Below are 26,744 nucleotides of genomic sequence, written 5' to 3' on the forward strand. Positions count from 1 at the left end.
ACAATACTACAATATAACGGCAAGGAACTACGACAAACATGTGTTTTCCGTCAGTCATAAATATTAAGCTGTGTTGTTTTGTGTTGATATCATTTTTGACTCACCGAACATATCTAATTTGTTTACTCACGTTTAAATTTGAATGGTGATATTTCTCTCGTATGTGTGTTTATAGGCAATATCTGCGGACGGCAAGAATGTTTCAGTGGCTCCAAGACGCTGTGGGGAGACAGCGACCGCCACACTGAACCTGACACAAGGTTATCTGCTCTATGTATATACAGTACGGGTATACATATTTATCAAAATTTACTTTATTTTCCAAAAGAAATTCGAATATCTTATATCATTGGAGTTTAATATCATTTTGTTTTATTTTGCAGGGGAATCTTGCAGTAAGTAAAAACAAATTATCATTTCTCTATATTGATGTATTTGATATATATGTTTTTCAGCTTTTAGTTAGAAAACCCTATAAAGAACTCTTTGTAAGTTTATTCTATCGTCGATCGCGTGAAATGTCATTTTTTTCTAAATAGTTCATGTGATTTCGAGCCTATATTGTCATTGAAATATTCTGTGAAATAAAAATAACAGTCAGCTGCCCAATGTTGACGGCTCCTTCCGGTGGAGAGGTGACTTTCAGCACAGACGGTGCAGTGACCACGGTCAGTTACACGTGCACGAATCAGCATTCGCTGGACGGGCCTCAAACTCGGGTCTGCCAGAGTAATCATACTTGGACAGAGGAGGACCCGTCTTGCAGTAGGTTAATGTATACAATTAAACGTGGCATGCATTTAGTATACAATGGTTCTTCTCGTGCATAAAAACAAGAGCCCGTGAAATTACTTCATAAGAAAATATGAACATGAATAGTCGGCACATAATGTTAATTGCATTTTATAGACTCACCGGCCTTCAGTGCGGTCGGTACTTTGATAATATTAACTTGCACTGTGTTAGATGATTTAACAAAATCTCTCCGTTTCCATTCTTTGAATAATGAAGAAAGTATGTCTCATTTTTTAAAAGGTTCAATTAATTTCCAAATAAGGCAAAGGTGAAAACTCTTAGTTTAGGCGTTTTACTGTAATCCTATGACATGACAACATGATTATAATGTACCTTTCTTCTAAGCTTGTATACTGCCGTCTTCCATCGCCAACGGTACGATGTCGGTGTCTACCGACGGATAACGTTAACATACAGTTGTGACATCGGATTCGTGCTCGTCGGCAATCTAACGAGGGAGTGCCAGACAAATACAAGTTGGTCCGGATCTGAACCAACTTGCAGTGAGTTTTTTTTTAATGATAATCAAATCCCCCTTTCATCGATTTCCTTTCTAGTGTGTCTGTTTTTTGTTTTTTTAAAAAAAAAACTAGTATTCGAGGTATCGTCAACGCGTACGTGTTGTCGTCGGCATGAAGAGGCGTAGACCATTACCTGGCCCCCAATATCACAAAAACTACTTAAGTCAAATCCCATTTCCATCTGAACTCATTTTACCATATAATAGCAAATTATGATTAATGTATATGAAATAGAATATGTTGATAAAACATTTGTAAATATTCCAAAGAAAACTTAATTCAGAGCCAATTGGCAAATGTATACTTGAGTAATACGTATTTATTTTTTTAAATTATGATGTACTCAAATACATTTAAGGCTACATATTCTTTCTCGCTTTTCGATGAAATATGGAGTTTTATCAGTGATATAACAAAAGTGAAAATATCAATTTTCAGAACTACTTTTCAAATCCATTGTAGTTACTTCTCCTTGATCAAAACAGAACACTTCACTTTGAACCAGAAAAAGTTGGCACATAAAATATTTAAAATTTAAAGAAATGTTACATAAGTTTAATAAATATGTGTTTGGTAGTAAACAACTTACCGTTTATTAGAAAATTGTGATCTTGTTTTACAAACGTTTTTCTTGATCTTGAAGTTGAATGTTCGAACATATTTGCTTTCATACCAAACAAATAACAGACGCAAACAATTGTTCGAACATAAAAAGAATGTTATTCCATCGTTCAAATGTATTTTGAACTGTTTGTCGTTGTAATTCTTAATAAGAACTTCCTGGAAAATGCACATAACAATTTACAGATTAACTGATTTTTTTTTCTCCACCCACGCCTCAAAATTTGTCAACAAACTAGCGTGGTCCTCATCGACCTGTCGTCAAGCAAAACAGACTTATCTCTGACACAGACAGTAAGATGACTGAATATCCATGTATCAGGAAACACACTCTAAAACTATAAAAATTTATCATATCCCATGATTATCCGCAATTGTTTTGCTTACACGCTCGACCTTTCAAATTTTCATTCAATAATTGGCGGCGTAGTAATTTGGTAATGTATTCATGCCCCGCTTAAAATAAAAGTGTTTTCGTTATTATTTTTTTTAACATTGATGCACTTATTTAACTTCGTTGACTACTGCTCATAAAATCTTTGCACTAAAAACGAGCGAATAATTAACTATAAAAAATTCTCAACAAACCGGAAATAGAAAATTGACAGCGACGTCACCAGCTATAAATAGTATAATTTTGCGTGAAAGGCGTCCCAAGGGTAGCGGCGTAAAGAACACCCTTTTCAAAAAGGGGGTTATTAAGAAAATAAATTAAAATCCTATAAAACTCGGAAAATAAGCATAAAAGAAACAGAAAATTTGTTTATTTCAGTGTAAGATCGTATTTTATTTCACTCGTGATCATAGAAAAACTATATTTTCTATAACACTCCTGAAATAAAATACGATCTGACACTGAAATAAACAAATATCCCCTATGCAGTATGATTGTTTCGTTGGAATCAAGGCCAAAGGTTTTGATAAACATGTTCTATGAGAGACTGTTCTTTGAAAAGGTCTAAAGACATATATGATTTTTAATACTTTTTGATGTTATGTGGTAAATTGAGACTGAGATTGAGATTTGACTTTAGGTATTTTCGTGATATGAGGCCTGATACTGCTTAAGATGGTAAAATAAAATGAATTGCATATTATTACATCCATGGAAAATTGCAAAGTACGGCATCTCCAGTAATTCTGACTTTAATCATTCGATTTCTCTTTCCTGATGAACTTGCAAAAATCAGACGAACGTTGAAGCTTGTTTTGCTATGATTGATCTATGTTCCTTTTAAAATAAAAACACTATCGATGCTTGATTTGATTATTTCTCCTACCCTTCATATCAGAACCATTTCAAATGTATTTCCTTCTAGACCTGTGTGACGAGCTGACGGCAACGTCTGGTCTTAACGTTCAATTGACATCGACTGGAGGAACGTCAACCGTCACGTTTACATGTGACCCATATTACACGATGGACGGCAAAGACGCCGCTACTTGTCAGACGTCAGGAAGTTGGGAAATCAGCGAACCTACATGCGGTACGTTTTTATAGATTAATTCAACGCCAAAAAAGAAACGTCCAACGTTTAGTTTACGTTTGATTTTTTTAAATTAAAATATTTACGGGTTTAAGGTCTCATTGTGGTTAATGTTTTCTTCCTGTTTTTTCAGTGAGGTGTTCCTCTCTTCCTGCAATATCTATCAACACGGGAAATTTAACCGTCGCCACTGACGGCCTTACAACAACAGCAACGTACTCCTGTCCCGATGGTTACGTCGTTACCGGCGAGTCCACGTTAACGTGTGGGGCCGACGGCAACTGGAGCGCAGAAACTTCTGACTGTGGTAAGTGTACATGTACTTGTATTGCAAGCTCTATGACATATATTTTTACTTTGTATACTTCGAATTCACGTCATGTAGAAATGTGTGTAGAAATACGCCTGTTATGTTTAAAGTTACTCGCTCATTGTTTGTAAAATGCACTTTTTTAATTACGAAATAAGGTGTGGCAAATCATAAGGAGTGTTAAAACAAAAATACCAAAAGCTGGAACCCTTCAGCAAAAGTTGATATTTGCTAAAATATCGTCTTTGAAGACCACAATTTTCAATCGCGTTACTAACGTGTTTCGTGGGCAGGAAAAAAAATGTAATACAGTAACAAAAAATACTTTAAAAAATTGGTTATATATATAAACACATTATGATGTTTAAATCCGATTTCAGATGAATTAAAAGGCAAATATACAAACTGCATTAATTTTATATATGACGTAGTTTCGGTCATATACTTATAAATTAATTGCCAGTAGGCAAATAAAAATACCAACATTATAATTATGGGGTGACAGCAATGGAAACAACGTGGCCATCTCCGGCAAGCTTCGGGATAGACTGTTGTATAATGGTCGAGATGTTCCAATTGGGGATGATATTTTTTTTAATTTAAACTTTAGATTATCAGGCTATCAGAGACCTACCTAATGTGTATCTCAGATTCCTTAAGCTGCCTATGTTTCCTTTCCCAGTATGTGATCCACCTACAGCCGTTGACGGCGGCTCGTTCGAGGTGTCGAGTGACGGCCTAACTGTGACGTTTACGTGCGAGGCGGGGTATACAATGGATTGAGCGTCAGAGATAGCCTGTGACACGGAGGGCGGGGGTTGGCAGAGTCCGTATCCGAAGTGTAGTAAGTAACCGCAATGTAATCCTACAACCAACAGTGTGGCCCCAATAGTCACGGAAGGCCCGGGTCGACACTTTTTTTCCAAAAAGTAAAAATAAGTGAAATAAAAACGTCCAAATCTGCAATAAGAAAGCTGAGGAGTAACGTGGTTATTTTAACATTGGTTTACGGTATAGAGCAACTGAGCGTATTTTTCAATTAAGTTAAGTGCCTATTGTAGGAAGGCGGTCGAACGTAATGAAATACTCTTGAATTAAGGTTAAAGTTACGCGCCAAAACGCACCATTTTGCATCCAGACCATTAACCAATTCACGGGGGAGGAAGTCCCAGCTACGCCCATATTAGCAGTTTATGGTATGAATGAGTATTGTATTTGAAATGTATTGTATTGACTAGCATGTGTACATGTACTGCCCGATTTACCTTAGACAAGCGGATCATTACATATAGTTCTATTTAAAATATACCTTTTTGGTTCCTATTCAGAACGTGGACTACAGTAATCATTTTGTCAAAACATAAATATTCACAAATCTATGTACATTAACAACAGTGATCGGTGTATCCAAACATTTAACCCTTTAAGGCAAATGTGAAGATCTGGCGGCCCCTGCATCCGGAAGTCTCAAGCTGAGTCCAGATGGCACCGAGACGACCGCCAGATTCCTGTGTGCTGTCGGGTACTCCCTTTCCGGTGCGTGGACGACCACTTGCCAGCCAGACGGGACGTGGTCCACATCTTCTGAAGCCCATACATGCCGTATGTAATATATGTGCTTAATAAGGGCATATAATGCTTAGTTTCTCAGCCTTTTTTTAAAAGAGGGCGCGGTTTTTCCCCCTGTTAATTTTTTCCAAATTGTCAATTATTCCTAAACCAACATCGTCCATATAGTCTTCACCTAAAACATAAGGAAAATATTTTTTCTGGAGACGAAATTGTATTATGTTCCTTTCAAAAGCACACTGTGAATTCAAAACGGGTTACTTAGGGGTGGTTTTCAGTATCCCACTAAGTCAATCTCATTTTCATGCATCAATGACTCATTCACTGAATATGTCTATTTCTTTGCCTACTTCTGCGTGAAGTTATACAAATAACATGTCTACGGAAAGTAATATTGGAATTTGCCATATAAAACTCAAAGTTTCCGTTATGACAAAAAAAGTGTCCGAGGGTTTCAAATCTTGGACGAATTTGAACGGGAACCTAGCCCGATATCACGAAAATACTTAAGTCAAATCTTAATCTCACCGCATTTTACCATATAACATCATAAGTTATTAAAACTCGTATATGTTTTAACACCTTAAGAGGAGTGCATTCTATCATAGAATATGTTGATTAAAACCTTTGCTCAAGATTCCAATCGAAAAAATTTCACATACAAAATAGTGTTTGAATGTTATAATCCATTATACAATTACTCAAGTATATTTTTTGCTCTAGAATTATTTTATTTTGATATATTGACAACATTTTTATCAACACATTCAATTGAAAAACTATGATTTCAAAAAGAATGAAAACGTACAAAATATTGATTAAAAATATGCTTTTATGTGGTTAAATGAGTTGAGTCTGAGATTGAGATTTGACTTACGTATTGTTGTGATATTGGGGCTTGGTTCTCAAAGCCACCGCTCGAACATGGTCGTGATCTGCCTTCTCTTCTGTTTTTCACAACTGAACAGCAATATGGTCGAGCATGCTGCGATAACTCAGTATTCAATCGATCTTCTTTATTACTACCAGAACTAAAATTCTTTTATATCCACCTGTTTTCTTCTTTTTCCTCTCTTCTCCAACTCGTTATCTCTCATCTTTACTCCTATCTTTTCCTCCGCATCACCCCTCTCCACCTGCGCTTATTTCTTGTTACCCTCTTTCTATCATTACCACTACTTATCCTTCCCGCTTTACTGTCCATCAACCCACCTCTTCTTGACACTTCGCCTTCCCCGTTCTACCATCTTATTCCTGTCTCCCGTGCTCATTTTAATCCACCTCTCTTCTCGCATGTCCTCTCTTCTACATATATCCCCTCATGTCCTCTCTTCTACATATATCCCCCTCCCCCCTCTCTCTCTCCCCCCCCCTTTCTAATCCCTCCTCCGTCATCCCGTATACTCTCGTTTTTCATCATTTTTCTGCTCCTCTTATTCCCCTCTCCCATTCTATTGTTTACTCTACATCTTCTACCTCTCTCCTCTCATTCTGTATTTAAACAAAACCTTTAATATCAATGACTTTAGAAAAAAAGAAACTGTTTCACAAAAAGATTTTAAAACTATTTTTGAAAATATGATAAAATCACGTGGCATAAACTGTAACAGTTTTACATTTTAACATCGTATATCCGAACACCATTTATCCGAAATTATGCATATTAAAATTGAACAGGGTTACCAATGCGACTGTGCCTTAGAAACTCAGCATTGTTTTGCACTTTTGACCTTAGGTAACCGCTGAACTTCTTTATCGAACTTTAAAAGTTAACAAAGGATTCGTATAAGTATGGTAATATGAACGTGTGTGAACTACTACTATATAGCAACTATAACTCAGTGACACATTGTAACCAAATTACCTCCCTTGGTTCAAAATATTTTATTCCAAATAAGTGAAATTATTATTCCTAGAATCGTGCAATGACCTATCCCGGCTATCAGTCACAACCGGAAACGTTACCATGAGCACCAATGGTACAGCGACTTCTGCAACGTACAACTGTCCAGTCGGGTACCAGGTGAAAGGTTCCCCCATACTGACGTGTGGGTCGGACGGCACGTGGGATTATGGCCCTTCTGATTGTGGTAAGAAAAATGAGAAGATATTTCACTTGCAATGTTGTACATTAAACTATTTTCTACAATTTGTTTAGCGTGATTCGATCTAGATGCTGTACGACAGAACCTTAAGATAATAATGGACGTTAGAAGGATACAAAATAGAAACAACAAGCCTTTATATGGCTTATGTGATACTCTCTGTAACAATTGCCAAGTTGCATTTGATCTCACCATATTTAACCTTTCATTAGCATCTAAGCCCTAAAACTACCTGTGTTTTGAGCAATCCGACCCTATCTGGCAAAACCCCTCGACTTCGCAGGTTTTTTTCGACGCGAAATAAAAAAATAATCAGATTTTCCGATTTTAATTGCTGTTGACCATTTGTATTGATTACAATTAAGAACATTCAGAATTAATACTAGTAATTTAATTCACAATGTACCAAAATGTCATGGTAAGCATTCACCACTTGTTTGCTTTTTTGACTGACTTAAACAAAAAAACAACAATTTTGATCCCTACCAGACCTAGCATTTTTCAGACCATTGCCCTTTTTAGCTCACCTTAGCCGTAGGCTGAGGGTGAGCTTTTAGAATCGATAATTGTCCGTCGTCCGTCGTCTGTCGTCCGTCCACACTTAGTTTGTTAACACTCTAGGGGTCACATTGTTGCCTCAATTGTCACGAAACTTGGTCAGGATGTTTGTCCCAGTAATTACTCGGACGAGTTCGAATATGGGTCATCTGGGGTCAAAAACTAGGTCACAGCGCCCATATATAGAATTACCTTGTTAACACTCTAGAGGTAACATTTTCAGTCCAAATATCCTAGAAATTTGTCAGAAATGTTGTTTTAATGATTTCTAGCTCAAGTTCGAATATGGGTCACCTGGGGTCAAAAACTAGGTCACAGAGCCCAAATATGGAAAAACCTTGTTAACACTCTAGAGGTAACATTTTCAGCCCAAATATCCTGGAAATTTGTCAGAAAGGTTGTTTCGATGATTTCTAACTCAATTTCAAATATGGGTCACCTGGGGTCAAAAACTAGGTCACAGAGCCCAAATATGGAAAAAAAAACTTGTTAACACTCTAGAGGTAACATTTTCAGCCCAAATATCCTGGAAATATGTCAGAAAGGTTGTTTTGATGATTTCTAGCTCAAGTTTGAATATGGCTCATCTGGGGTCAAAAACTAGGTCAAAGAGCCCAAATATGGAAATACCTTGTTAACACTCTACAGGAAACATTTTCAGCCCAAATATCCTGGAAATTTGTCAGAAAGGTTGTTTCTATGATTTCTAGCTCAAGTTCGAATATGGGTCATCTGGGGTCAAAAACTAGGTCACAGAGCCCAAATATAAAAAACCTTGCTTACACTCTAGAGGTAACATTTTCAGCCCAAATATCCTGAAAATTTGTCAGAAAGGTTGTTTCTATGATTTCTAGCTCAAGTTTGAATATGGGTCGTCTGGGGTTAAAAACTAGGTCACAGAGCCCAAATATGGAAATACCTTGTTAACACTCTCGAGGTAACAATTTCATACATCAGAGAAGCCAAATCCCTGTTATTGCCCTTTAATTATCAACAAGTCTATAGCACAAAGTTTTACTGAGGTGAGCGATATAGGGCCATTTTGGCCCTCTTGTTTAGAAATACTGCAGTGTACATGGAACGACTTCTCCATATCTGGTCATTCTTGGTAGGACTTCCATATAACCAATAACCATTTGCCAACCCCCTTTGAAGACATAAACACAAGTTCTTTTTGCTTTCACAATAGTATGTGTGGATCCACCGGTCCCCACAGGCGGTAACTTCACCCTCTCCTCTGACGGCCTCTCTGTGACGTTTACGTGTGAAGGCGGCTACACCATGATGGGGACACAGACTATTTCCTGTGATACGGACGGTGGCGGCTGGGCCATAAACCATCCCACCTGCAGTAAGTTAATTTGTATATTGTTACATTACTCTCTCCGACGACGGCCTGTCGGTGACGTCTGTTTACATGTAATGGCAGCTCTACCATGGTCAGCACTCATATAGTATCTATATCATGAACTAACCGGCTTCTTGTATGTACATTGACATTGTTTCTATCAAAACCCCAGCCATACAACATCCTACTGTACATGTTTACTTTTTATTCCTAGAATAAACATTTTATTTACAATACAAATTGTTAAAATGAAGTTAAAAGTTATTTCGTGAGGGGGAGACATAGATTTAGCAGGATACATGTGTATGTATTATTCTAAAAAACATTTACATTACTAACCTTTACAGTCAAGTGCGAGGACCTTACCAAACCTGCGTCCGGTGACGTCACACTGATAACGGACGGAGCGCAAACCACCGCTGTTTACACGTGCAGTGTGGGTTCGAGTCTGGACGGCGACTCCCAACCCTCGTGCACGGAAGACGGAACGTGGACGGCGCAGAGTCCATCATGTGGTCTGTGATTAAATTGCGTGCCACTCTCCATTTACGATATGTAGTATACTCGGATATGTCGTTTAGTAATATTGTTAACATCCAGCAAGACCCATCAGAACGAAGCATTTGTTCACGGGACATAGCATAAAATCATAATATATGAAAAAAATAATAAAAAAATACGTTCATCTCAAACTTCGTTTCATTAATCAACATGCTTTGTTGCACTTTTTTGAGATCATGTTTGAGTATGAAAAGCATATTATGCGGGCAAAATGTCACCGTTCTAAGACTGCCATGTGATGTATGAAGTATAAGTTGCCATTAAGGACACTAGATGCAGAAGAATCATAATATATTTTGCTGCCACCATCCCCTTTGATTGACCTTCTTTCTTTTAGTGACCTGCCCCGATTTACCCACTATTTCCACCAATACCGCGTATATAAATTTGACCACTGACGGCCTATCGACCACGGCGACGTATTTCTGTCCGGACGGTTACGTTGTAAGTGGGGAGACAACGTTGACGTGTGGAACTGACGGTGCTTGGAGCGCGGGAATGTCAGATTGTCGTAAGTTTGAAGGTGATTTTAATGACGCGTACTGTGTAAAACATGAAAAACGCAAATTTTACAGCAGACGATTTAAGAGACTCAGATTTGACCTTGCTCATCATTTGATCGGCTGTTGTTGTTTTTGTTGTTGTTGTTGTTGACATTAAACATTATTTTTTATATTTATCAGTATGTGACGAACCTCTTGGTCCTGCCAATGGGTCCGTGTGGGCAAACGGAAGTCACGCAGAATTCGAGTGTGAGGCCGGATACAACCTGTTAGGGTCACCGATAGCAACGTGCCAGAAGGATGAGTCGGGATGGAGTAGCCCGTCCCCTGAGTGCAGTTAGTGTGCATCTATTTCATCATTATGAAACTATTGTATTTGTCTCGTACAAATCAAGACATAAAAGTTAAATTCATTTTCAAACCTAATTTGAATTTTGTATGTACGCGAATATAAAACAGCTTTGCTGTATTAGTTTGGCGACAATGGTCGATATAAATTTAAAGCGAAATGTGTCATTTGTCGTTTACACTTGGTGCAAAATTACTCCGTCATTGCAAGCCAAAGAGTCCCTTTGTAAATTCAGAATCGTGTAGTACAGTCCCCACTATAACGGATGGTATGGTGACTGTATCCACGGACGGTCTAATATCGAGCGCCGAGTACGCCTGTGGTGTCGGCCACACGATGACGGGGACGTCAATTTTGACGTGCGATACATCGGGTGTATGGAGCGGTAGCTCGCCGTTCTGTGGTAAATAACATAACTTGTATTTAGAGTTTTATGTTATTCATGTGTAATTAGTATTTGCGTTGCTCAGGGGCACATAGTATTGTTGAATTATCAACTGTGCACAAGTCATACTTCTGATCCGGCTACAATTTCTACCATCAAATGTGTAGTATTCAAACGTGATACTTTAGCATTCACTCTTGTACGCCTAAGCGGTATTATCTTAACATCTTTAACTTAATCATTGCATGTTTGCAGTGAAATGTGACGATCTAGTAACACTTCAAAGTGGACACGCCATTCAGGAGACGAACGGACAGATCACGACAGTTATGTATTCTTGCGCGGAGGGTTATTATATGACCGGGGACAATACCTCGGTCTGTCAGTCGGGCGGTATATGGACTAACCCTACACCGATTTGCAGTAAGTTGAAGACAAATATGTTGCAAACACTTGATTTGGAAGCTCGGAAGGCTTAGCTACATGAAGTAAAATGAGAAAAGTGTAAATCCTCTACGATCATTTTTTGCCAATAGAAAAGGACCGGAAATAAGATGTAACCCTGTCTAGACCACCAAGATGTAAAATGGCCACTTTCTCCTGCACATAAAAAGAAACGCAGTAATATGTGGGGACTTCAATACTTACAACATTATGCTATCTTAGTATCTCTATAAATTTCAAATAAATAATTCGAATGTTTTCTTCTGTTAGTCTTGTCATAGGCTTTACGGAAATCAATGAATGCAGCTTGTATTATACAAGAACATGCGTGATATATCCATTGTTAAATGTTTGTGTTCAATAGGTTGCCAGTCGGCAGAGGCACCGGCGAACGGCTACATCAAGTCAGACGACGGGACGGAAGTGACATACGGGTGTGACGTTAACTACACGTTAACGGGATACTCAGTTAGGATGTGCTCTGATAATGGAACCGGTTGGATGGGCACGGAACCGGTTTGTGGTAAGATTACTGTCTTGGGGTGTTGAGCTTAATACAATGTGCACATTGTTTTGAAATTGTTAATTTGGTTTCATCGCCCTTGACAAAGAATAGTTTCAAATGTGATGTTTTAGTGCAAGTAAAGTTTCCTAAGTCATGTTCTGGCTTTTCATATTTTCAGCACAGTGCGTTCAACTTATAGACCTTACAGACGGGTATTTCACACTATCCACGGACGGCCTGCAGACGTACGCCGACTATTTCTGTGACGTCGGGTACACCATCAGCGGGGCAGTGGTCAGTTACTGTCAGGAGAATGGACAATGGAGCTCTGTCGCCCCCACATGCGGTTATTATTTCAATTTGCACGTTACTTACTTCATCTTAACTTAATAAACAATAACATAGTTTATCATGATTTTCAGTAAAACAATTTCCTTTAAAAGTCTAAACACATTTTATCAGGATAAAACTATATAATTTATACAAAAATTCAAATAGTGAGCTAATCTTGATCCTGACGTGATATAAGAGACATACGATTGTTCGAGAAATAGGGCCCAGGGTTTCACTTATATAGACTAACTTGTATTACCTTCTCATGCTTCAAATAACTGTATTCTTCTATAAAACATTTCAGTCCAATGCCCGGACCTCGAGGTCCCAGCGAGCGGTAATTTTACGCTATCCACGGACGGTAAGACCACCCGGGCCTCATTCACGTGTGTCGATGGGTACGACCTTGTTGGGAACTCCACCAGCACGTGCCGGAAGGACAGGAACTGGATAGACGACGTCCCTACCTGTGGTAATTATTAATAATGAATACATATATGTCGTGAATATAAGTGAAAATTGGTAATATATGTATAACACAGAAACACGTACATGCCGATTGGAGTAAAAAATAAGGTTTTTGCTTCAAAGGTTGTATGATCGAGCCCTAACTGGAATTTTCGTAACCTCTCGGAATGGACACCATTCCTCGTGCCTGCTTATGATCCCATTAGCTGACAGATTTTGTCTTAATCAAGCTAAAATAAACAAGAATAAACGAACGAATACTATAATATATTCTGGTACATGTACACTGCATACATACTTAGTCTATGTATTGGCGGTTGGGGGAGGGTGAATTATTTACCCTCGTCTGCAGGGCAGACCCATTTCGCGAGCAGACAGTATCTGTACGTGCAACGCCGGGTCCGAGCTAAAACCTCGAAGGAATCGATGTTTCGAACGACCCAAGTTTCAATTTCCTAGTCTGATATGAAATGTCTTCAGTGTATTTCAAGTTTGAAGTCGTCAAACCGAATGTTTCCTTCGACACCGACATTCGCTCATATGTACAAAGGCTGTCGTATTCTAAACGGAAAAATTGAAAAGATACATAAATTTGCTACAAATAGCTACATTGACCAATAAAGAAATTAGATAACTTATTATTTACATGTATTCATACTTTAGCTTGCACAACACCTGCTGCCCTGGAGAACGGCGCGGTTAACGCGGCCGGACAGACGATCACCTACACATGTGACGTAGGCTACACTATGACCGGAAACGATAGCGGAATCTGCGGAAGTGACGGGTCGGGGTGGAGCGTAGTGACACCGTCTTGTGGTAGGTGGTTGAGTTTATGTGAAAAAATAATCAGGGGAGAAATGAGGCATTGGCTGTAAATTGTTAGCATGATAGACACATCTTTGTTGTAGGTAGTTGAATATGCCCAGGTGAAAGTTGTTTGAAGAAGTTCAATTCTAGAAAGATCATCATGTCATGTGACATAGGTTTTAGTAAAGGCAGTCACAGCCAAGAAAAAAATGGTCAATAAACTTAACTTTGTGTAAACTGATTTTGTGTAGCTCTGTTTTTACGACAATGGACCCGGAGTGCAGCAATTGTCAAATTACAAGGTCAAAATCTCAGATGTTAAAACCTGGCCCCAATTTCTCGAAACTTCTTAAGCTTAACTGACTTAAGAAGCTTATGTCAAAAAGTCAAACTACATACTTAATTTGAATTATGATAACCGAAAAATGGTTCCTTGTGATTACTATTAACAATGTCCATAATACATATCACGTGCATTACATAAAAGAATAGTGTTCAAGGCCAGAATACCAATACAATTGTTACCTATTTCAGTTCAATGCACACCTCTTACCAACCTAACGTCCGGGTCAATATCATACACCAGCGATGGTCAGACCACGGTGGCCACTTTCTCCTGTGACGCGGGGTCAACTTTGTCCGGATTGACCACATTCAGCTGTGATACAAGTGGCGCCTGGGAGTTCGAAGAACCCGAGTGTGGTATGAAAATGAAAAAAAAAAACAATTCTTAAAAAACGTCATGACTTTAATATTATCAGGCAAGCAATGACATGTCAATGGAAAAAGCATCAATGGGTACTTTACATTGTGTTTGTATTCTTGAAAACATGAAAGCATTTGATAACGCGTGTGCATGTCTGTCCCACCAAGTCCCCAGGTAGCCATAACAGGGGCTCATTTCACCAAGAATACTTGGAACGATTTCCCACAGGAGAGATTAACGACAGAAGTACTGCACTGTTATAAATCCTTATTAGTTCCAGAATTGCTCATATGATTATTGATGAAACGGTCCACTTGGTACAAGTTGGGAAAAAGTCTGGCCAGATTTGTGACAAGGCAAGGCATTCAAGTGCTGCCTATTTTTTCTGATAATGTGTGCTGACGGTGGATGGGAAAGGGTTTTCTCTCTTCGGATTTTCAAAAATTCCTCCGCTTGTATATTTTCTTTTAAATTTGGTCCTGTTTACAACATTGCCTTTTCTACTTGACAAGGATAAACATTAATTGCAGTGAGCTGCCCCGCGCTGCCAGCCCTCTCAGTAAGCACGGGTAATGTGACTGTTACCTCTGACGGCGAAGTGACAACGGCGACGTACCAGTGTCCTGATGGCTACGTTTTGAGAGGGGACACAAACCTGACGTGTGGAGCGGACGGTGTATGGAACACAGAGCCGTCGGATTGTGGTGTGTACTCTTGATGTGACTCTCCTTATACACTTTGTAAACACGGTATACAAAATTAAACTTAATAAACAGATATGATCCAGACATGTTTCAATAATAATGATTGAATACATTATGACGACAGTTAAATACTGACAACTATATACTAAGATTTACAATTTATTTCAATTTCTTTGACTCTGAAATGATTTTTTCCAACAGTTTGTGAACCACCCACAATTGTGGAAGGCTTGACGGTAAAGTTTTTATGTGACGCCGGCTACACTATGGTTGGGACGTCAGAGATCGCATGTGACGCGGATGGAGCTGGGTGGGAGTTTGTTTATCCAAACTGCAGTAAGTGAACCGAAAGTAGTATGAAGCCTAATTGTTGCACTGTGCAATACCTTATTTATATCATGTAGGCTGACGTCACTAATTGTTTCGTGGTTGTAAGCCTGTTTTCGGAACTATTTCTTTTACGTTCCAAAATAAAGGTCGATTTTTTCTGTTCCTTGCAGCCAAGTGCGAAAGCGCACCCGCGGTCTCGTCCGGAAGCGTAGAGCTGTCGACGGACGGCACCCAAACAAGCGCCCAGTTCTTATGCGGTGTCGGATTCTCGTTGTCCGGGGGTTATACTCCAGTCTGTCAGGAGGACGGAACATGGACCACTTCCGGAACAACGCCTGCTTGTGGTAAGCTATTGCGAAATTTACTGATACCTGATACCACCATCTTTTACGATCATCTCTTACCTGTTTCAATACCAAATTGCCACATCAAAATAAACTGATTACATAGATGTTTCTTTCACATCCAATCCATTACTTGTATTTGCGTAATGGACACGTTTCGTGAAAAACGATACATCCTATCATATACTGAATTCAGTTATTAACTGTGTATGAACGCAGTTGGGCTGGTAACAAATATAAATTTTGAATGATAAATCTTAAACTTCTTATTAAATAAATAATTTATGGAAATATTAATTATGAATAACACGATTGTAACCATATATTTAATAGCTGAAAACGCACAGATATTAAATTACTGGTGAGTGCTCAAATATTTACAGAAATCAACTATCGTCTCATATGGTAGAAATACCGTGTTTGCTGCAACCTTTCTTTCAAATTAAACACGGTTTTCTTCACAAGAAACATTGTTTTCGATATTTATTCATCTTTTTCGGTAAGTTAAAACAAGTGTATTAATTGTCTAACATCTTATTTGGGAGAAATAGTGCATCTTTAAGGAATGGGAATTGAGCGGTAAATATTATTTTTATAATTTCTTCGATGAAAATGTGTGGTCTATTTATGGTGCCTATTTCCAGTATTATGTGGCACGCTGACGGACATATCGGTATCTACTGGTAAGGTGACTCTCAGTACCAACGGCTCTCAGTCAGTAGCCACGTACAACTGTCCTGACGGGTACAAGGTCAAGGGCGCCTCCATCCTGACTTGTGGACCGGATGGTACATGGGACGCGGAGCCTTCCGATTGTGGTAAACGTTGTTCAAGTTCAGCCATGGGCTGTTTTGTCGATGTTTCAGTAATATCGAAGAAAGTGAATCAGCTACATTGATTATTTTTTTACTTTACAGTACTACGATTTTTTTTGTATCAATTTATTAAGTTCATTACCTACTTTTGTTGGACAATTGTCGTTAAATACCAGCTGATGACTTTTATCCAAGATCGTTTTAAGTGATTGGTAAATCTGATTCAAAATACAGTTGGTTGAAAAGAATTCTAAAAAGAATTTGGTCCTTTGAATTGAGATATACACGACGGCATATTTCAACCTTTTTTAAATGCAAGTCTTGTGCTTGAACCCATTTTCTGCTCTTCTATAGAATAAGCGTGTTTTTCTAAAAACATACTTCCTTGTTATAACAAGTTTGATATTTCAGTATGCGAAACCCCTTCACCACACTTTGGCGGGACATTCAACGTGTCAGTTGACGGTATGACGGTGGCGTTTTCTTGTAACGCTGGCTACACATTAGTCGGCGCACAGACAGTGACGTGTGATCAAAATGGCGGCGGCTGGGCATCAACGCTGCCAAATTGCAGTAAGAATTCTTAACAAACCGAGAATGTCGTTCTTATTGCCTACCATATATTGTGACTTATATTTTTAATTGTTGGATATATCCGGACATCACCATCATGAAATAACGTCATCATATATTTTTGTATTAACTTATAAAATTATTTCACTTTTGAATGTCCAATGTCCAATGTCGTGCCAGCACAACAATCGATTTTGAATGTCCAATGTCCAATGTCGTGCCGGCACGACATTCATTTTTGAATGTCCAATGTCCAATTTCGGGCCAGCACAACATTCGATTTTGAATGTCCAATGTCCAATGTCGTGCCAGCACAACATTCGATTTTGAATGTCCAATGTCCAATGTCGTGCCAGCACAACATTCGATTTTGAATGTCCAATGTCCAATGTCGTGCTGGCACGACATTCATTTTTGAATGTCCAATGTCGTGCCAGCACAACATTCGATTTTGAATGTCCAATGTCCAATGACGTGCTAGCATGACATTCATATTTGAAATCCCAATGTCCAATGTCGTGCCAGCACGACTTTCATTTTTGAATGTCTAATGTACAATGTCGTGCCAGCACAACATTCGATTTTGAATGTCCAATGTCCAATGTCGTGACAGCACAACATTCGATTTGGAATGTCCAATGTCCAATGTAGTGCCACCACAACATTCGATTTGGAATGTCCAATGCCGTATGTTTAGCTAACTTCACACAGCTGTTTTGATTTCCTTTGTAACCACTATTGTTCCATGCCCATCTTAATAACAGCCACTTGTGACTCCCTGCCCATGGTCACATATGGCAGAACTAGCACTTCCTCAGACGGCACACACACGAGTCACACGTACACGTGTGACGTCGGTACCACGTTGGCAGGGACCGCAACTCTCGTCTGCCTCTCTGACGGCACGTGGTCGCCGAGACCGCCAGAATGTGGTACAGCAAACTAATACCTAAATAAATTGTAGCACATTATAGTTGGTAATGCAGTTATAAACAGCATTTTTTAAAAACCATAACTGCTTAAACGTATAGTCGTGATGTCAAAACGTCAAGCTTACACGAGTAACGCCAAAATGGCGTTAATGACGCCAACAGAAATCTTCTAGTTTTGTGAAGTATTAAAAATTCTTAATCATTTTCAACATTTTAAACATTATTTGCTTGTTTAGTGGCATGTCCTGAACTTACAAACGAAAACGGTGACGTCACAGCCATTTCAGACGGCCTTAACGACGACGGTGACGTTTACATGCAGTGACGGTTACGTGCTGAGGAACAGTGGACTGACGTCAACAAACGTCACATGTGGAACGTCTGGTGCATGGTCGGACATACCCGTGTGTGGTAATTAATTCATTAAACTGTGTGCGGGAGGGGTTGATAGAGATGGAGGAGGGGAGGGAGGATGAGGGCCTCATAACACTTCTTTCCCTGATAAAATGTATACTCTTGTTGTAGTTTTGAAGACACGTACAGCTGTGCAAACAAGTCGATTTCTTACAAATTCATGCTGGTTCATCATTTTATTTCGTTGTTTAGTGTGTGTAGACCCCGACCCGCTGACTGATGGCTCAGTTCAGACGGACGGACTAGTGGCCGTGTACTCGTGTGACGTCGGGTATAGCCTTGAAGGGTCGCGCCTCATAGAGTGTGGAAACAGCGGTCAGGGATGGCTGCAGACACCGCCAACTTGTTGTGTCCTAACCGACGGCTGCAAGGCAAGCGGGTGGACGGTGGTCAAGAGCGGACACGTACACATGCATCACCTATTTTTCAGTGTTTCTTCGGAAATTAGAACCCTGTCTCCTAACCGTCAACGTCACCCAACGAGCTCTTTCTCGCAACCGGCACCTTCATCTGAAGCATCATTGTTTTTGTCCTGTTGGATCTGTCTAGAGCTTACTTAGAAGTTCCTTGTATTCAACCGCATTAGTTTTTCATTGTTTTCATTCACTACAGAGTCAGACAGTGGATCCGAAGGCGAAGGTGGTGGAAGTTCCCTCCTGGCTGCCCTGATCGCCGTCAGCGTCATCTCAATCATCATTATTGCTGTCCTGTCGGTGCTACTGGCATACTTCTACTGCAAGAACACTATTAAACAGAGTAACGAGCAGTACTCGCTTAAAACATGTATGTTATTTGTACATTATGGTAAATTCGAATTTTTTTTATCCGATTTCACTTTTAAGTAAATTCATGTAAATAACCTAAAAGGTTAAAACATAAAGTATGTAAAACACATAGTACATAAATATTGCCCCCTTGGGGAAACCGTTCATCTTGACAACCCGAGGCAACACTGTCGACCGAGGCTAGCCGAGTGTTGAAGGGGTGCACTGTTCCGTTGGCATCTTTTATTTTTAATTAAAGATGCACTATTTCTCCCGAATAAGATCTAACACGTTTAATACAATTGTTTTAATATACCAAAAAGGATGAACACATGTCGAAAACAATGGTTCTTATGAAGGATGTCGAGTTTAATTTAAAAGAAATGCGCAGCAAACACGGTATTGCTACCTTATAAAACCATAGCATATCTCATTAAATCTTTAAGCATTCACCAATCATTTAATATTTTTGCGATTTTCACTTTTTAATGACACGGTTATTATATTGTTTATAGTTAGTATTTTTTCTATAAATGCATTATTTAGTAAGTAGTTGAGGGTGTGCCACTTAAAATTTATGTTTGTTTTACATGTGTATGTATTGATTTTGAATAAGAGTGTCACTTTAAACGGAACAAAACTATAATTATTCCTTTTATTAAATATGGGTTTAGTATTTAACTTAAGTAATAGAGCGAAAAATATTTATCAAATTTAAGATTTTGTCATAAAAACAACCATTTTGAAATACTTTGTAACATAAAACAACTTTTCTTTTATTACTTATATTAAGATTAGAATAAACAATGCAGTGTGTGATGTTTGTGTTGATAAAAACTGATGTTTTCTCACCGAAGAATTATGTACAAGGTTACCCGTCTGCAGTTCTGCGTTTGGGAGTTTTACATAGACTGGTACCCCTACGTTACTTTTTGGTAAAAATATTTTCGAAAAAAGAGAATGAGGGTACCAGTCTAGTTTTACACTGTTATTCTTTTGCACTGGGGTAACATGTTTTCCATAAAAATGGCCGAGGTGTTCGGAATGCGACGCACCAACGAGAAGGTTCGGCTCAATCTCACCAAATATAATAGTGTCACATGAACACAGACAACAGTTCTTGATCACTTATAACGTTTTTGTTGGTAATAAACTTGTATGGGTTTATATCTGTTTCACGAACTGTGTATTTGCTGTGGCAGTTTCAAATGAAATGAAAACCAGATGTATCCTTTGTTTTACGAAAACCGAAACTAGTTTTTGAAACTATCGAAAACCCTCCGTCGGTTCGTTTCATCCGAAAACTAGGTCACTTTGAAAACAAACATGGCGGACAGTAATTCAACACTTGTGCTGGAATACCAATTAGTTAAAACAGACACAATGCCATCTAAATCCTTTATTGAAACTGCTGGCGTTTTGCATATATTTCAAAAATCCTGTGACAGTCATATTTTTTTTCAGTTCCAAACCCCGTCGACGAAATGACGACTTCCATGGCATCTTTCAATCAACAGCAGGTGACGGAAGAAGGCGTGGTCTGTCCACGCCCTCTCCAACAGTCGAACAATCAGGAGTGCCTAGACTCGAACTATGTGGGCGCGGCACCCTGAGGCCAACCAGGCCCGTTCGATGCAACACGCCCATTATCCACGTTCTACGAGTGACGGAGGATAATGTGGAGTCTTCAGTGTCCGCCGTTGGAAATTGAAACGAATTTATGTTTGAAACGACTTTTTTTTATTTTGTTAAAGTCATTTTTATTATTATTATGAATATATTATCTAACATGAAATACATTTAATGACATTTTACCTCAAAATATTTCTTTCTGATTTATCAAAGGGGTCACTCCTAAGAGCGATCTAGCAATTATGTTTGCAACGACTTTTCTAAACTTTGTTGAAGTCATTTTTATTATCGTTTGATTAAACACAAACTGATATTAACTCATTCGAATAGAATTTAGTGTTTTCTTTAGAGCTGCACTCTCAAAGATATACCATTTGTACTACTTTTTATTTTTTTGCCTTGGAAAGAGCAAAGTTTTGCGTAAATATCTGCAAACAAATGATAAAAGATTGCTGACAAAAAATCAGATCGCAAATTTTCATATTTCCATTCTAAAATTAATGGTTTTTTTGGCCGTTAAAAACGGTTTAAGAAGAATGCATAAAACATCAATTTTTGAACTTAAATATAAAAATCTTCGATCTAATTTTGTCAGCAGTTTTATATAACTGGTTTCCATTGATGTTCGCAAAAATTGGCTCTTTCCAAGACCAAAAAATAAAAAGTTGTCAAAACGTTCAATCTGAGAGAGTGCAGCTTTAATTGCGTTCCTAAAGCTTTCCGTCAAAATGAAGCATGTTCTGTCACTTTTTGAAATATTTACCCATTATTGAGCTCTAAATTGAAATTCTGATGATGTTCTATCATTGAAACAAGCAGATTTTTCACATTTTACAAAAATATTTAATAGTGTTTTTTTTTCGATTTCGCATTCTATAAAACTTGAACGAGTCTCTTTAAACGGCTAAGTGGCGGATCCGTGGTCTACTTGTAACATACTAGGCTGTCATTCAAGGGGTCGCAGGTTCGATACCCCGCTGCACCACTGAAAAAAAAACTAATCGTCTTCCAGGAGGTACGATAAATAGGTGTGAAAGTGCTATACTCTGGTGCATGTTAAAGAACCAGGGTAGCTCTTACCAGGGTAACATTTTGTCTGTGCACTTTGCTCCAAAAGCCTTATATGACTTACAATCTTATCGGAGCCCTCGCCGAATGGGCTTTGCCCGAGTGCGAGAATACATAAAATTTCACACCTTCCTTAAACGGCTTTCTTTCTTAGCACTAAGTCTTCACACTTGGCCAATCTTAATAAAACTTCACATGAATGTTCCATTGGTGGTCCCTTTTAAATATATACGGAGGATTGTATTCCATACTGAAATAAAAACTTTAAAAGTCATGTTTCTGAGCCGATGATCGACCCCAATGAGTTTATGTTCATCGTAATATCGTGTGCCTTTAAATTTTTTTTAATATTTAAAGACGATAATCTATGAACCAAAGGCTATCATGACATTTATGTTCTATAAACTGACCAATATGAGTTGTTGACGAGTATTTCACCAGTCTCAAATATATTATTATAAATCATTGTATAATTAATGCAAACTGTCGAAATTAAATTAAGTAAATTTACATTAGCTGGCCATATAGAGTGAGTCTTCAAAATGGTTCCTTGCAAAGGGAGCTGACTGCTTACTTGTTCGTGGTAGATTTTAATAGTTATCTTTCTTTTTGTTATTTTCTTTTGTGCTAATCATGTCTATGGATCATTTTTCTTCAACCTGTCATTCGGAGCTCATCGGCCATTTTTATCGAAAACAACCTCGGATGTATGCCGGTATATCAGTTGAAGTAGTTCGGAAATTTTTGGATTATATAATTATTTAAATGTAGTGTTTAAGAGTTGTATTTATTCATATAAGTTTAAATTGATTGCCAGTGAAGTGTATTTGTGCAAAAATGATTAAGATTGCCAAGAGTTTAGTCATAAAGTTTAACTGCAAAATAAAATTACTACGCGATCTACTTGCAGCGGACTTAAACGTACCACTTTTTGAGTATGTAAACCGTCCAAATACATCCGAGGTTGTTTTCGATAAAAATGGCCGAGGAGTTCCGAATGTCAACCTGTTTGAAAACCAGAAATGCTCTTCCATGTTAACAAAATTCGTCTGCAACAAATCGTCAGCTGCTGTATATACAAATGTACCATATGATTTTACAGTCATTTGGTAGGAATGAACTCTGATTTGGTGCCATTTGACCTGAAAAACATTTAATGACATTTTACCTAAAATTATTTATCGAAGGGGTCACTCCTAGCAACGATCTTGCATAAAATAACTATGCATTACTGTAGTTTAAAAAAATGTAAAAAAATCTCGAAATGTCTAAATAGCATCAAGTCCAACAAATTCGATTTGATCGAAAAGTTTTGAGTACGAAGAAATTGCCAAGGAAAGTACCCTTGAAGCGAAAAGTTGCAACAAAATTATGCAGATTACCCTCCAATCGATCAATAGCAACCAGAATTCTTACCTAAACATGCGTCTAGTTGAAGAAATTTGTTCAATACTTAAGTGAAAAACTACAGAAACAAGCTCAGTAGCAAAATGTTTCCGAGTGTATCCCAAACAAATCTCAACAGAGTACCCCGGTCCACCTACTAACACTACAGACATTTGAATGTACTCAACGCCAGGAGTACAGTCCCTTTAACTGTACATAGAGTTGATCAGTGAACCGGATCGCTGTGTTGATTTTTTTTTTTCGTCATATGGCTGATGATATGTACAACATTCAGAGTGAACCTTCTCTGATGAAAATACAACATGTACAATCGTTATTTCGGAATTGAGACTAGGAAGTACAGACGAATATTGTAACAGTGTTTCACAACATGGAGAATTTAATTCAACTAGCATGTCACGCGACTTGTAAGACTCGGGCGTCGCTCACTTTGCTCTTAACGGAACATTCCCGTCGAATGGTATGATTTCTTTAAGGGTGCGTTTCTTTCCGGTAGCCCCTGTCGACACAGGACGCGATTCGGGTAATGTAGAAACAGTTTGACCGGATGTCCCCGCGTGCTTTCGGGGAATCATATTTCTGGCGGCCGCCCATTTATCGTCGCCGTCGTTTAAGGCGCCATTCAACGCTGTCAATTTTCCTAATGACTTCTATTTCCCTCTTTTAATTTTCTTTATGTTGTCCAGTGTCTCAAGGTTGTTTTAATCGTCAATTCTTACGGCTTTTAAGGCAAAAACTAACACGTATGCAGGCGCCATTTTCTCATCGTTGTTCCATTCGGTTAGAGGAAATAGATGCGGAAAGTTTCAAGCCATCATTGTCAGAAGAAGGCTTGCTGTTAATTTCTTGTAAATGAAGATAAACATTTCCGCTTGCCTCGAATAATTCGAGGCTCGAAATATTTCGCCGGTCATTGATAGGTCGAGGTAACGGGGATCGACGGTAATATATCCCTGCTAATTTCGGATCACTTTAAGATCGCTTAAAGTATACCGCCTGTTGTAACCAACCATTTATCTAAGAAATTCAAAGACGGTGTGTGTGTTTTTCAAGGCACTTCATTGCTGGTGCGTTTTAGACCGGGTAGTAGGTATTTAAAATCGAACCTAACTCTTAAAACAATTTGGTATGACCTTAGCAAAATGTGTTCCAGTAAAAACATCAAAGCGACAAACCATCCAAACAAAAAATAAATAAATATACATACATGTGTATATATATATTTTATTATATTGAACACTTGTATATAATTTATTTAAATGAAAAATCGGGTAATTTTGATAGATTATCAATGGCATATAAAAATCCCGTCTCAGCGGGTTCAAGTCATAATGCAGCAAATGGCCATAAAATAGCCACTAATCATTGTGGGGCCAAAAGCCATTAAAGAGCCAATAGCCATAATGCAGCCAACAACCATAATGCAGCAAATAGGCATACTACAGCTAATAACTATAATAAAGCCAATAGCCATTATACAGCCAAAAGCCATAATGCAGCAAATAGGCATACTACAGCTAATAACTATAATAAAGCCAATAGCCATTATACAGCCAAAAGCCATAATGCAGCAAATAGGCATACTACAGCTAATAACTATAATAAAGCCAATAGCCATTATACAGCCAAAAGCCATAATGCAGCAAATAGGCATACTACAGCTAATAACTATAATAAAGCCAATAGCCATTATACAGCCAAAAGCCATAATGCAGCAAATAGGCATACTACAGCTTATAACTATAATACAGCCAATAGTCATTTTACAGCAAAAAGCCATTATGCAGCCAAAATCCGTATTGCGCAGTAGGCAGTATGCAGCCAAAACCCAGATAGCTAAAAAAACAAAAACAAAACATACAGGTGTAGTATTATTAAAATCGGTCAATTGCTTACCTAAGTTCGAAGAAAAGAAGCGGTTTAAACGGACTTGTTCACGTTTTATAGCATCATAAATCGTTGAAAATGTGACCAATAACTGTTTTGAATGATAAAACATTATGAAAACGTAACAAACCAAATATCTAAGCTCAACGCCTCATCGTTTGTTTAAAGAAATTGTAAAATGGAATTCAGTTCTTTGAACAATTTTGAAAGGCTCCATCTAAGGAACATCCCAATGGAGTTTCATCCAAATAGGACAAGTGATTTAGGAGATGAAATTGTTTGAAGCAATTGTTGACGGAAGACTGACGGACGGGCGATGGACGAACGCTGGACGGTGGGCGATGGGGAAAGCCTACGCGTCACGTGCGCTAAAAATGCAAACATAAAATCTATGAGTAAAAGCATTTATTGAAACGCCGAACATTGGGCGGACGATCTTAAAAACACACTCGAACATGACGTCATCCTGTGAGCTAATGCATCAGTCAATTGTAACCACGGCTCCCCCACGTCCGGGAATAGCCGGGACTTTGATTTTCGGTCCAGGGACTCTAGGTAAGACCAATTACCCGCTATATTTGGCGCGAAGACAAAACTACCGCATTCACCCGGCAATGCGGGGCCACATGGAAGGTAAAAACACGACCCAATTTCCCGGCTATCCCCGGTATACCCTTGAACCTTGAGGGGGGGGGGGGCGTGGTTACAACTGACTGGTGCATAACAACACAAAAGGAAACTGTGATGATGGCGACACGCTCATTTTTTTTTATCTTGGTGTTATTAAAGCATATTGGCATTAACTATGCTGAAACTTGAGTTGTCACTTTTCATTAAGGAATATCAAATTAATGTTTTAAGTTGTCGGATGCATTCACGGAATATTCGTTCTTAATTTCCCACGGCGGACACTGACGCCTCCGCCTTATTTTCTATGTCCGAGATCCGAAGGGCGTGGCTAATGGGCGTATTACATCTCACGGGCGTGGTCGGCCTTGGGGAGCCACGCCCATCAAGATCGAGTCTAGGTACGCCGGATCTTCCCGCTTTAGGAGAGGTCGTAGGTAGCTTCCCGAACATCGCTTTGTGATTGATTAGAGGCGATAACCTGTTGGGGTTGGACGGAGGTGTAAGTAATGCTCTCGGAGAAGGGGTAGTGGGTTGCGAACCAATTTCTATTGCGCTGATACTCGCTAAACTCTTCTGGGTTAAAGACGTTTTACTTCTTTTAAAACTTATAACACTTTCCCCGGATCTATGCGTCTCAATATCAGTGCTAGTTGAAGACTGGGGTTCGCGAGATTTCGGCTTGACAGGTTTCTTAACCACCGCTGAGGGGGCGGGCGAGGTGGCCATGATCACACGCTTTTCCATCACGTGGTGTTGATGATTGACAGGTGCCATGGAAGTCGTCGCCCGCTCTAGCGGAATGGGGAAATCTTCGACCTTGTCCATACGGTAATAGGACGGGTCGGAAACTGAAAAATGAAAGGATT

General features: G+C 38.7%; 3 protein-coding genes and 1 long non-coding RNA gene across 4 annotated transcripts in view; 3 read left to right on the plus strand and 1 right to left on the minus strand.

The window, feature by feature from the left end:
- Window positions 1–3,619: 3,619 nt before the first annotated feature.
- On the plus strand, window positions 3,620–5,303 carry LOC128226961 (uncharacterized). Its single transcript, XR_008259747.1, has 3 exons — window positions 3,620–3,731; window positions 4,417–4,578; window positions 5,163–5,303. It is a non-coding gene; the product is annotated as an uncharacterized LOC128226961 (long non-coding RNA).
- A 1,966-nt stretch (window positions 5,304–7,269) lies between these two features.
- On the plus strand, window positions 7,270–16,654 carry LOC128225883 (sushi, von Willebrand factor type A, EGF and pentraxin domain-containing protein 1-like). The gene is made up of 16 exons (XM_052935782.1): window positions 7,270–7,393; window positions 9,156–9,317; window positions 9,662–9,829; window positions 10,213–10,386; window positions 10,559–10,714; window positions 10,963–11,130; window positions 11,368–11,535; window positions 11,921–12,079; window positions 12,240–12,407; window positions 12,699–12,866; window positions 13,526–13,681; window positions 14,207–14,374; window positions 14,909–15,082; window positions 15,284–15,418; window positions 15,583–15,756; window positions 16,401–16,654. The coding sequence occupies exons 1-16, from the start codon at window positions 7,270–7,272 to the stop codon at window positions 16,652–16,654; spliced, it is 2,676 nt and encodes an 891-aa protein (XP_052791742.1).
- Window positions 16,462–20,919, plus strand: LOC128226959 (uncharacterized). The gene is made up of 5 exons (XM_052937092.1): window positions 16,462–16,574; window positions 16,983–17,144; window positions 18,313–18,487; window positions 19,103–19,273; window positions 20,719–20,919. Exons 2-5 carry the CDS (start codon window positions 17,109–17,111, stop codon window positions 20,865–20,867), a joined length of 531 nt encoding a protein of 176 aa, XP_052793052.1. The 5' UTR covers window positions 16,462–16,574; window positions 16,983–17,108; the 3' UTR covers window positions 20,868–20,919.
- A 4,178-nt stretch (window positions 20,920–25,097) lies between these two features.
- LOC128225884 (sushi, von Willebrand factor type A, EGF and pentraxin domain-containing protein 1-like) overlaps window positions 25,098–26,744 on the minus strand; it is a 42,624-nt gene continuing 40,977 nt past the window's right edge. Inside the window, exon 51 of the mRNA XM_052935783.1 lies at window positions 25,098–26,726. Within this exon, the coding sequence (XP_052791743.1) occupies window positions 26,140–26,726 (587 nt within the window). The 3' untranslated portion in view covers window positions 25,098–26,139. The remainder of the gene's footprint in view (window positions 26,727–26,744) is intronic.

This window comes from Mya arenaria, chromosome 3 (genome assembly GCF_026914265.1).
Source record: "Mya arenaria isolate MELC-2E11 chromosome 3, ASM2691426v1".
NCBI classification, from domain to species: Eukaryota; Metazoa; Mollusca; class Bivalvia; order Myida; family Myidae; genus Mya; species Mya arenaria.